Source organism: Saccostrea echinata, unplaced genomic scaffold (genome assembly GCF_033153115.1).
Source record: "Saccostrea echinata isolate AGI-Se365-2 ecotype Australia unplaced genomic scaffold, CSIRO_AGI_Sech_v1 ptg000014l, whole genome shotgun sequence".
NCBI lineage: Eukaryota > Metazoa > Mollusca > Bivalvia > Ostreida > Ostreidae > Saccostrea > Saccostrea echinata.
In genome coordinates, this window is record NW_026889763.1 from 20,562,366 (window position 1) to 20,576,049 (window position 13,684).

Consider the following 13,684-nt stretch of genomic DNA (forward strand, 5'->3'; position numbering starts at 1 on the left):
TTCGATATATCCCATTGTATTCGAAATAAAAGACACACCACGAAGTCTAACATATCTGTATCATGAGTTGAGCTTAAGAATTCCATATGGAAAAGATCTTGCTTTTGTTTTACAATTAAGGTAGTATGGGATACCTCCACGTTATGACGTATTTCCGTTTGAAGTATTGTTTTGATTTGCATGAGTGCTTATTATCGGGTCAAAATTTGTAGATACACCGTTGAAAAGAACACTCTGAAGCCTATTTCAATGCAAGTTCTCACAAGTCGGCATTTTAAGTAAAAACAGACAAAAAAATCGCAAGTATATAAATTTACTTATAATTGTACAACGGACATTTAAAAAAGCAAACCCCTGTAAAAGGTAGTTTCAACATTTCAACGTTTTGAACACTTTTAAGCAAAAGGTGTATTTCAATTGTTTGAGTAACTGTACAGCACCTTGTGTGCGGTGAAGCATGGATAAGTGCGATTACTTCACATTGTGCTCAATTATCACCAATCAATTATCACGTTAACCAGAGCTGGACTTTTTTGTTATTTAATTCAAGAAGTAACTGTTTGGTCACAAATCAGCTAGCTGTTGTATATAGTCCCAAAACGTTCAGATGAATGCAATTGCTCTGAACAAGACACGTCCTGGAAAGCGATTGTCCATGCATTGTTTTCAAAACCGCTCAAAGTTGAAAACTACAAAGTGCGATTTTTTTATGGTTGGGAAAAAATGCTCATCATTTCTAAAATAGCACCCAGGTTTTTTCAACCCTTGGAAAATAAAGAAGGATAACTCTTCCGCTCGGATCTTTTAATTCAAAAAATTTTAAATGCATTTTATATTTTCCATTTATATATATATTTTCAATTTGTTTATTTCACTTTGCTAACATATCAAGCTACATTCTTATTGTAGACTTTCATGAAATGTTATCCGTCTGTTTTCAAGAAATAAAGTTTTCCCAGTTTTTTACGCTTATTTTTTGTTGAAAATTAAAAAAAATACTAAGACATATTTCTTGTCATTTTTGTTTTTATAAACACTTTATATTAGCAAACGCCTGCCTATAATATTAAGCTTATGAAAAAAGAATTATGCAAGAAAAAAAATCGTTTTTGTATTTCTCAATAAAATAATTAAAAAATTATTAAAATTACACTTTAATATACTGAAAGGTGGGGGTATTTCAAATCCTTCTAATTTGGGTACATAAATATGTAGGAGAAGTTTCGTTTGGTATCCCATACCACCTTAATTGTTGCACGAATACTGCTTTCATTTTCAAACATCTCTTTCACATTACAGTTGATATGAAAAGAAAACAAATTTTAAAACATGGTTTTTCTCGATCTTAAAATTGATTTGAGAACTTTAAAGAAATAATTCGACGTTTTATAAAAAGTATTAGGAGTAAAACTATTTGCTTTATGTAAGTGAATCCAGGGCTTCTTAATAAAGTCAATCTTTATACTCAGAAAAAACAAGGAGAACAATTTATTATTTTGAAACTATGACAGTTCAGTATTTGTCAAAACAAACAAACAAAAAAAAAAAAAAAACAAATCAAAAAGCAACCCCCAACAAAAAAAACAACAACAAACAAACAAACAAAAGAAACCGACTGAATAAGATTTCTGTGATTTATGACAGTGCTGGAACAATAAACACAGTGATATAATTGGAATACACTTCAGTAATATCCTGATGATGCAATGACATTCTGATTATCATGTTGAGACCGTGTTCATTCTGGCACGTGACCAGATTCGATGTACTTTTCCAAACGGATAGCTTCTACATGAGTGAAGTTAAAATCGTTGACAAGAATTGACCTTGTCAATTCCTTTAGTATTTCACCGTCAATCATTTCAGTCTTGAACTTTTTTACGTGTCTTCCCAGTTTTAATTTCTTCAGCATGTTTCCAACTTCCTTCACTGACATGTTGGTTTGAGTGAACTTAACCAGTGCCACTGATTCCGTCGAGGCATTCTCAGAAGGTCCTGCCTTTTCTTCAAAACTTTTGGTAATTTTTGTGTAGGACGAATTTTGTCGACGAGGTATGTCCTTAATTTTGGTGTAGTGTTCATACAATTCTTCTTCATTCTTATCATCTGCTTTTAGTTTGAGGGATCTCCCACGTGCTGGTACAGGTGGTGCTGGTAGCCTCTCCCCAGTGTCCCCATAAATACCGGTAGGAAATACATTGTCACTACGAACAACTTCCTTTATCTCCGGATCAAGAATATTGTATTTCTTTATTCCTAAACGATTAAAAATCAACAGATAATTCCTATTCAGTGGCATAAAATTCAGATCATTTGTGCTATCAATTAGTCGATGAGAAAGAATATCGTATATTAATGTGCAATTTCCATTACTGGAATACACGATAAGATTCTAATGCCACGTTTGATAGAATTTTACTTTAATCGACCACAATCTATCCGTTATTTGAAATTTGTAGTGAAATTGTCTTCAGTTTTTCATTGGAATATGAGAGAAAAAGCAGTTAGCTTACTGAGATCACAGTTGTCCTCTGGGTAGGTACAATTTTTCTCCACAAAGCTGTCCAGTTCTTTAAGGAAATTCTGGAATTCTTTGTCTGATTTATTCTTGTAGCCAGTGATTTCTGTTACAGAAATCAGAGGACTTAGAGCAACAGCTGCCGTGTCCTTACCTATCTTGTCTGAAATTTAAACAAATATACAGATAAATACAGGTGTTCCCCAAAGATGGCCTTAATAAAAGGGCCAAAAGCTACAGCTTGCGTGCTTTTTTCTATCCTGTCTGAAAATGAAACAATTAAGTCCAGGTCAAAGGTTAAAGCTGAGGCATCTGCAGTTTTAATTCTTCATACTATTAAAAAAATGTTTTATTTTCTTTTGGAGGAGAAAATATTTTTAAAAAATTCTGCATGAGAAGAAAAGTCTTGCTGGGTCTAGATTTTTAAAATTTATATATAATGTCAACGTTTAATCAACTAAAGATAATTACTTTCATCTATATGTCCAATCGATATATTCCAGCTGTAAACTTGAAATTAAAAAAAACAGAGTACGTCACATCTTTTCATACTTTTTCTGACTACAGACGTTTATGGCCAACTAACTACTATACACAAATGATGAAAAAGCGACTTTAATCTTTCCATCTTCAACTTTCCTGATTTATATTTCTTTACTCCTCACTAAGATATTAACAGTAGTGAAGGGGAAACTTCAAGAGGACTGTGCAACAATATATTCGAGAAGTGGTGTAAATCAGATGTGGATACTTAAAAATTTCAAGGAACTTTTGGAAAATTTGAAATCACAAGACTTACGACTTTTCAACTTTATGCACAACCATTCCTCACGATAAATTAAAATCCAGGCTTTTTGATATCATTGACAGCTGCTTTTTCAATAAAAATGGAACTCGTAAATATACTTACTTTGTCATTGGTCATTTGCAAAATTATTTTGTTAAAAAAGATTCCGATTATACACACAAGTACTCTGAAGTTGACATTAAAAAGATGCTTGGGTTTCTGATTGACAATATCTATGTGGTTCTTCCAACAATCTATTGGAATAACCATGGGTACCAATTGCGCCCCGTTATTAGCAGACCTTTTTTGTATTCATATGAAGCAGAATTTGTCCAAAATCTTATACGTGAAAAGAAGAAAACACTTGCTGTGGCCTTCAACTCGACATTTAGATATATCGACGACGTATTGTCAATTAACAATGGTTATTTCCATTCTAATGTCGATACGATATATCCCAGTGAGCTTGAGATAAAAGATACTACAGAGTCTGACACATCTGTTTCATATTTGGACTTTCATACTTGAAAAAAGACGTTAATGGTAATCTAACAATAAAGCTGTATGATAAACGTGATGACTTTAACTTTTCAATCGTCAACTTCCCTTACTTATGCAGCAATATACCTTCATCACCTGCATACGGGGTTTATATCTCTAAGTTGATTCGATACGCAAGAGCATACTCTGCGTGTGTGCAGTTTCTAAAGCGGGGTAAATTATTGACAAACAAGTTGATGAAACAAGAATGTCAGCAGTCTCGTTTAAACTCATCCTTTAGTAAGTTCTATGGTCGATATAATGACCTTGTCAGCAAATACAATTTATCATTGAGTCAAATGCTGACTGACGTTTCTCATACTGATTGTTAGGCCATTATTTACACACTGAATTGTCTACGGATTTTTCCGTTATTTCCCGATCATGACGGGGGCACACGGTGGGTGTGACCGGTCGGCAGGGGATGCTCGCTTCTCCTTGGCACCTGATCCCACCTCTGTTGTTTTGTAGGTCCGTGTTTGCTCTGCACCTATTTTGTAATGTTTAATGGACATTTGAGTTTGAATTTTGTTCTTTATCTCCATATATTTCATATGGTAATATTCCTCTTTTTAGTCGTATACGGTGATTTGTCCCCCAAATCGGTATACCGATCATGTTCCGAAATTCTTAACACCTAGAAAATTTAGATTTATCTTAGAAAACCTAAACCTCATTACTCACAAATTTGCAAACATAACATTTGTTCGACTTACTCAACTATATCCTGAATATAAATAGAGTTTTTAGAGAGGACACTAAATATATATTTTGACAAAGAGCAGACGGCGGGTTTGTCTGCTCTCTCCTCCATGGCATCTAATCCCAACTTTATGAACGATTTCAGCTCTGTTCTCTCTGACTTTGTGAACGATTTCAGCTCTGTTCTCTCTGACTTTGTGAACGATTTCAGCTCTGTTCTCTCTGACTTTGAGCATGATTACTGTTCGTTAATTATTTTTCATTGGAGAAATAGGATTTATATAAACTAGCTTTGGAACATTGTTGAAAGAGGGATTTTAAATTCATTTGGAAAGTGCTTTAATTATAAATTCTGATATAAATGTATGTCTTTAAATTGATTTGGTTTCCCAATCTACCGACCCAATTTCTGGGGGAAAAGTCCTGAAAAAAAAAAAAAAACTTCGAAAAAGTGGCCCGATATTGGATTGAAATTTATAATGTAACATCTATAATCATAAAGCCATTAATTGTAAAGATTTAAGAAAAACGCTTTCTTAATTTTACCAACTACATGTACCCCCTCACGCAGAATGCGATAATACTTAAGTGGTTTACACTGAACGGGAAGAAGAAGAAGAATACGTTATGAAGCAAGGAAAGTCTACTTTTAATGGGAAAACCCTCGGATTTTTATTTTACTATGTCTGTTTAATGTTTGCATAAATGTATAGTTTAATTGCTGTATTTAATGTATTTTTACGATTTTGCATAGCCGCTTTTTTACTTCTTTATAGATTTTGTTTGAGTTTATGTCCGATCATTATAATCTTATTAAGATACATTCACTTCTCAATAATGTGCTTTTCTGTCTGCTAGAGATATTGGATTTCAAATCACTCTTCTACTTCAGATACAAAGAAAGAAATTTATTTAATAGAAACGATATAAAATGGTTTGGATATACTCTTAGATAGTAAATAGATATATACTTGGTTTCTGGTTGCCCTGGATTAATCACGTTATACTTACGAGAAGATTACATGGACATATCATAAAGCAGAGACATATCATATGAATCACGGACATATATAAAGCAGGGACATGTATGAAGCATGGACATATCATATGAAGCATGGACACATCATATTAAACAGGGACATGTCATATAAATCACGGACATATCATATAAAGCATAAATCCTTAAAAAAATCTAAACTTCATAGTTGTGGGAAAAAATGAAGACAGACATAATAATCAGGAGGTAGCTGCGGAGTTGTGGAATATTTAAAAAGCTGAAAACAGACATACTAATTGGTAAGTTGTTGTAGAACGTTTATAGGGTATAGAATAGAAACATTATAATCAGTTAGTGATTGTAGAATGTTCATATACTAATCACAAGTTAAGGTATGTATGTAGATCAGAAAACAGACATACCAATTAGTAAGTAGTTGCCCTGGATGAAATGTTCTTCGTGTGTTGCTATAACAAGGAATGAGGCCGGACTCCCGTCTCGGTTTTTGCCGGCGTCAGGAATCGGCTTGTCATTAGAAAACTGAATCAGTACCGGAAGTTCTCTTGACTCTAGGACCTCATTCATTGTCATTGAAGCACTCTCTGTACAAATTGAATATCGTCAGGATAAATAATTCATTAAATTTTCATTTTATGTGAGTGAAAACAAACATTTAGAATGTGTAAAATAAGACATCATGTTTTTAAAAGAAGCAAAATCCGAATTCTTGAATAACAGTTCTGATCAGCCTAAGATATGCAGAAAGGATTTTTTTCACAAAGTTAGCCCTTTAGCTATAAACAGTTATGTAATTTTGATAAAGAGAAACTTTCCCTGGATCTTTTGAAGGATCTTTGGCAAACATGCGGTCAAGCGATGGCTTATTTATGAAAGTAGATTAAAAATAGATTTACAATTAAAGTTAATATATATATATATATATATATATATATATATATATATATATATATATATATATATATATATATATATATATATATATATATATATATATATATATATATATATATATATATATATATTAACTTTAATTGTAAATCTATTTATATATATATATATATATATATATATATATATATATATATATATATATATATATATATATATATATATATATATATATATATATATATATATATATATATGAACATTTATGACATGTTTATGATTTACATCCAATATTTTAACCAAAATGTTTTTTTCAAAGTTTTGTATGATTTATGACGTTATATTTACATTTTCAATGTCTTTGTCCAAGATAAAATTACAAATTGTAAAAATACTTTATTTCTACATAAATCTACTGGTTCATCGATAGGCGCGGTTAAAAAAAAAACCACGTGCGGGGCGGGACAAATAGAGACAGAAGCGGGGCTATTAGCACGGGAATTTGCAGAATCAGGAGCATGTAAATATAAGGAATAACTGTCATTTTTTTTTGGATTCATGACGATGATCAATCGATTGGCTTGCGTGATAATTTTATGCATAAACGCCTTCGGCGTTTATGCAAATTATCACGCAAGCCACTCGATTGATCACATCATGAATCCAAAAAATAAGACAGTTATTCCTTAATTCAAAACGTTTTGTGTGATTTATGAGCATAGTTTTGAAGGAATTTATATTACACTATTTCTGAAAAATATTTACACTACCATAACTTCATCGACTTTCAATTTTAGATTTTAAAGCACACAGCGAATTGCAGAGATCTTTGGACAAATATTCTTAAGTGTTAATATCACAAGGAAGAAATAAACAGTTGAAAGTACAAATCAAATATTGATCCCTTGCGTATGCAACATAAATCATCCATATCATCCATTTATTTTGAAAAGATTGATTTCAAATCATTCAAATACTATTATAAAATTGCTCGTGCATTAATACAGCTTTTTGTTAGTTTTGCTTACTTTTTAACAAATGCATCTGATAATCATTAAAAAGATTCTGTTTAAAGAACTTACGAGAAAGAAGAAACTACAACTTTACTAACCCTAACCCTAACCCAACTTTACTACCCATCAGAAACTTTTAACATCTATACAGTTCTGTAAAAGCAAAGCAAGAAAAAAAAATCCATGGCTGCAGAGGTACATCAATGCATAGATTTCATGTTTTGAGCACAAAAATTAAACTCTTTCTTTTAAAAATATGACCTGGCAGTTGAAAGACTTACGTTGTGTTCGAGACTTGACTAGTTGAAACCGGAAGTTGCCATTGACAGGTATGCTGAGGTACTCCAGTTTGATGTCATTGGCTTCTGTTGGTTCTCTCGCTAAAACTCGACGAACAGAGTGTGTACTGTGAAACCTCATGACCTTCATAAACACAACTATACAATATAAGATCTGGTCATACCTCAACATGACCTGATTAAAACAACTACATGTATACAATATAATATTTATCACAACTCAACATGATCTAATTAAAACAACTATATAATATAGATTTATCACAAAACAATATGACCTAATTAAAATAACTATACAATATAAGATTTATCACAACTCAACGTGACATAATTAAAACAAATATACAATGTAAGATTTATCACAACTCAACATGTATTAACACAGAAAAACATTACGAAAATATCAACTGCAGCTTTAATATGCCTGTGTTATCCCTACAAATAAAATATGTAGTCCAAATTTTTATTCTAAATAAATGTTTTTGAATTTCTTTTGATTCTTTTTGTGTCTTTAAGTACTTCCAAATGCAGACATAAGCATTTGGTCAAATCTATATTAGCGTTTAAGATCTAGAGTAAACATGTCTTTTACCTGGTCTGTAGATATTTCATCCCATTTTGTTTGACCATAGTTTCCACCACTGACGATGATTAGCATAGGTAGGTCATTTTTGCGCTGGTTGTAGAAGTCAGGGAGAGCTAATTCCTTAGAGACATCAAAATTAAAAAGCTGATACACCGACCCAAAGTCTTCCTCTGGTTCTGAAAATATCAGAAGAACAAACTTTATACCAAGAAAAAGAGAAAAAAAATGGTTAGATAGGGTCCAAAGGCCAGATTCTGGTTCCTGGCTCTGATAAACGAAAACACTATTCAGTTTTTTGGTCCCTATTCGATTAATTCCCTAATAGGAGATTATATTAGATTTAAGGGAGAAGTGATGCACTGTCCAGAAGTCGTCCAATTTTGATGAAATTGAATTTGTGTTATAAAATGTACAGTTTTGAATTCAAAAAATATTTATAGTTTGGGCTCAATGTAAACATTGGATCTTATAAAATTCTAAAGCATTGACTTAAAGACATAGTACCAATATATAAAAAATGATTGTGTCCAATGTCTCTCATTAATTTAAGAATTTGAATAAACCAAAAAATGTTTAGTAATCAGAATGCTAAATGTAAAGGTATGTGGTTCATCCGAAACAAATTGATATCGAGCAAAATAAGATGACAAAGATGTAACAAATATATGAATCACTAGATTAGATTGAATCACAATGTAAGCATAAATATTGTTACACTCAATGCAATTCGAAACATGCACTTCAGGAAATCATTATTTGTTGTCCTAAAATAAGAATTAGAAAAAGACTAAGTACATCCTTTTCCATTTAACCAAACAAAATGTACATGATGATAATTGTTTCAGTATTATTAACAAATATTTTGAGAGAAATGTATGGAGATAACGAACTGTATTCAAACTTAAAGTCCATTAAACAATATAAATTTTGGAGCAGAGCTCTGCACCTATATTCCTGGCAATTTATTTGGCATTTATTAGTTGTTTAGATTTAATTTGGAATTTTAGGCCACATTTTATCTTGTGAATGTTTCTGTCAGATAGATCATTTATAAAATAACAGAAACTAATGGCAACAATCATAGAAATCATAGAAATTGAAAATGTATATGTGTAAGATCCTTTCGAAATACAAGGGCCATTGTTCTTTAACGAATATGCTCTTTTGCTGTAAATGTGTAACTGTCTTTTTATATGATGATATAAATGAGGTTTTAAAAATGCCACACTGCTACATTTCTCATGTCTAATTGTAAACCTACCTATTGAGAGATTAACTGCATTTTAAAATCTTTTTCAATCTATTGTATATGTTTTTGTTCAAGTACGGTATGTAGTAATTAAGTTGCGCCAAGGAAAAGTCATTTACATATATTCCTGTTCATTAAATGAGTGGACCAAACTCATTTACATGTATTGCGATCTCTCAAATCCGATTATGTAACAAAGAATTGTTATAGACACACATAATGTAATGAATACTTATAAATAAGAATGTTTACTCAAGCCTGAATTGATTTGCCTATTTGAGCAAATAGGACCCTGAAATAAATGTTTTATCCTTATGTAACATATTATAACCACCTTTACATTTTATCAGGGAAAGGAAGAAAATTATTAACTTTTAAGTTGAAAAGAAGGAAATGTTATATTTTAAAAGTATGCCAGACATTTCATTGGAGGTTTATATTTGTTTGAATAAAGTCGTTCAACATTTTCCTCTTTACTTTGTATTCATTTTTAGAAGTAGTTGTAAGTAAAAGAAAATTGGCTGCATTATCAAGGTCCTATACAACATTTAGATATAAAACCGCGTTATTGTTGTGATACATTTATTAAAACACGATCTTGTTTATCTCTCAGTTCTTCCTAGGATTAGCCTTCTAATGAAAGGTATATCCCACAACACTAAGTAAGAGATAAGACAAATGAGGATAAAATCAGGTGTTAGAAAATCGTTCGTTTATTTACGATGTTGCAATGTCTCAAACATTTAAATGAGAGAAAAGCATCACCTCAAAGTGAAGCATGGCCACTGCCTCGTTACTCGAGCTCAATTTTTAATATAAGTTTCTTGAAATGAATTTTTTCAGGTTTTCACAACATTAAATAACTTCAAAACGAGACTATGACCTCGGCATCTTATCTTGCTCGTTATCTAGCATCTCTGTATCAAACATGAGACTGAAGAATCCCATGGCAAGCTTTCAACTATAATTCATTGCTATCATGCTGGCAACTCCAGTTCATCACTATCATGCTTACAGCTCTAATTCATCACTATCATGCTTACAACTCTAATTCATCACTATCATGCTTACAACTCTAATTCATCACTATCATGCTTACAGCTCTAATTCATCACTATCATGCTTACAACTCTAATTCATCACTATCATGCTTACAGCTCTAATTCCATCATCACTATCAAGCTTACAACTCTAATTCATCACTATCATGCTTACAGCTCTAATTCATCACTATCATGCTTACAACTCTAATTCATCATAATCATATAAACGGAGTTTACTGTAGTCAAAATAAATATAAAAACAATGGCCTCACCATTGGTGTAAAACATGTCAGCCAAAATACGACAATGTTCTGGTAAATCTGCGTACGTACATGTATGTTGTCACGTGCTGTTATATATGTGTGCAAGCATGTTGTATTGTGCTGGTATATCTGAGTGCTGATAACTTATATTGTGCCAGTACATCTGTTTGCTGATGGATTGTATGTGCTGGTAAATCCGTGCTCTAACTGTGTTGTGCTGCGTTCTATTGCGTCACTGTATTAGGTATATAGTAAACGTAGAGCGTACAAGCTTCTGTTGTGTTTCGATTTTCATATTTCGATGTTCTACTTCGTTGTTTTTGCAATTTGCATTTCAGCAAACTTATTCCTGTATACTAAATTCAAGGGTTTTTTTTTTTATTCAACTGGGTACACAAGTTCTCTCTCTCTCTCTATGTTTACTAATGATAAAGCTCTGTGATAATGAAATTTTAGATTTACGATATAAGATAAAAATAGCATTATTATTTTTTAAAGTCACGATGTATAAGAAATGGCAAGGTCAGAAGAAACTGCGAATTATTCCATCTACCTGATCAATACATAGGGCTTGCGGCTGATGTGACCGGTCGACCGTGAATGCCTATCCCCCTTAAACACCTGATCCGACCTCAGGAATTTCCGGGGGCCCGTGTTTTATCCCCTGTTCACAGATTTGTATTGTTTGTAGGTTTTTTGAGATTTATCACCCTTAACTTTTCCTATTTCATGAATAGGTTTCTTGATATACGTAGCAATAGAAAGTGTTCTCAGTTCTACCAAACATCTGAAAAAATGTAAGTTTATGTAACAATGTAAACAAGCTATACATACCTTCCATTACCGACCTTTCACGTCCTTACTTTGGGTGTACATATGTAACAACCATTATCACAAGCAGGAAGTTTAATTTGTATTGGATCACTGTTATGTCACACATAACCAAGATCCATAGAAATTTAAACGACAGGAGAAATAAAACCCTAGCATTGGTTGTTAAATTGGATCAACATGTACTTACACAAGGATGAAATGGTGTTAAAAAAAGATAAATGTGACTAAATGTACCGTAGAAGTTTGTTCCAAATTTAAATAATCGTCAACAAATTATAGTCTTAGTCATTAATTTTAAAAGGTCCTAAATATTGGGAACCCCAATCCTTCAACTGGCGTAGGAATTTCATAAATATTATGGATTCTGTAGAGGATTGCGCCAAGTGATGGGCCAGACATGAAAAAGAAGACCTTGACACTTTGTCAGAATGGATTAAATGTATCAGATGTATGTTAAAATCGCGCATTAAAAGATTGAGGGGCAATATGAGAACCATCTATCCTTCTGTATTCAATAATCCAGAAGTGAAAAAAGAATTAGATAGGTTACATGATCAATATGTACTGATCCCTGCTGACAAAGCAGGTAACAACATTGTTTTTGTTTGTAAGTCTCATTATATTAAATATATTTTAGAGGTAATTGGATTTAATTCTACAAGTGGTAATCCAACTTATACTTCTCTTTCTAAGGAAGAAATTCTTCAAAATCATATGTCAGTTTTGAATATTTTTAATATTCCAAACAACCAAAATAAATTTGAATTACCATATCTATATTGGATTCCGAAACTTCATAAAAATCCTTAAAAACAAAGCGGGTTCCAGTAAATGTTCAACCAAGCCTCTTTCTTTATTCCTCACTAGAATATTAACAGTAGTGAAGGAGAAACTTCAAGAGTATACTGTGCAACAATACATTCGAGAAGTGGTGTAAATCAGAAGTGGATGCTTAAAAATTCCAAGGAACTTTTGGAAAATTTGAAATCACAAAATTTTCCCAAAATCAATAGCTTAAAAACTTAAGACTTTTCAACTTTATACACAACCATTCCTCACGATAAATTAAAGTCCAGGCTTTTTGATATCATTGACACCTGCTTTTTCAATAAAAATGAAACTCGTAAATTTACTTACCTTGTCATTGGTCATTTGCAAAATTATTTTGTTAAAAAAGATTCTGATTGTTCACAAAAGTACTCTGAAGTTGACATTAAAAAGATGCTTGAGTTTCTGATTGACAATATCTATGTAGTTTTAAGAGACCAGGTCTTCCAACAATCTATTGGAATTCCCATGGATACCAACTGACAAACAAGTTGATGAAACAAGAATATCAGCAGTCTCGTTTAAAGTCATCATTTCGTAAGTTCTATGGTCGATACAATGACCTTGTCAGCAATTATAATTTATCATTGAGTGAAATGCTGACTGACGTTTTTCATACTGATTGTTAGGCCATTATTTACACACTGAATTGTCGACGGATTTTTCCGGTATTTCCCGATCATGACAAGGAGCACAAGGCGGGTGTGGGGTCGGCAGGGGATGCTCACTCCTCCATGGCACCTGATCCCACCTCTGATGTTTTGGAGGTCCGTGTTTGCTCTGCTTCTATTTTGTGTTGTTTAATGGACTTTTGAGCTTGAATACTGTTCGTTATCTCCATATATTTCATGCAGAATATATTATTAGTATTATTTTATTTTCACGCAACAAATGAACTATACAGAATTCACTATAATCTAGCTTTACTTGAAAAAAAAAGTAGACGAAAAGGTTTTAATTTTAAAGTCTGTGAAATTGCTTTTTTAAGCAAAAAATAAATCTTAAAGAATTATTATGGAATAATTTGTGAAGATAAGGAATGGTGACAATAAATGAATACTTATTTCTCCTAGGTATCTGATCCTACCTCTGGTGATCGATTCCCGGTATCTGTTT

The 13,684-nt window shown here is 32.2% G+C and overlaps 1 protein-coding gene across 1 annotated transcript; it reads right to left on the reverse strand.

Moving 5' to 3' along the window:
• Nucleotides 1–1,620: 1,620 nt before the first annotated feature.
• LOC133187338 (uncharacterized) lies at nucleotides 1,621–11,855 on the reverse strand. The gene is made up of 6 exons (XM_061322695.1): nucleotides 11,741–11,855; nucleotides 8,358–8,527; nucleotides 7,748–7,889; nucleotides 5,967–6,146; nucleotides 2,514–2,681; nucleotides 1,621–2,256 (listed from the first exon to the last, which is right to left on the reverse strand). Exons 1-6 carry the CDS (start codon nucleotides 11,745–11,747, stop codon nucleotides 1,739–1,741), a joined length of 1,185 nt encoding a protein of 394 aa, XP_061178679.1. The 5' UTR covers nucleotides 11,748–11,855; the 3' UTR covers nucleotides 1,621–1,738.
• Nucleotides 11,856–13,684: the final 1,829 nt, after the last annotated feature.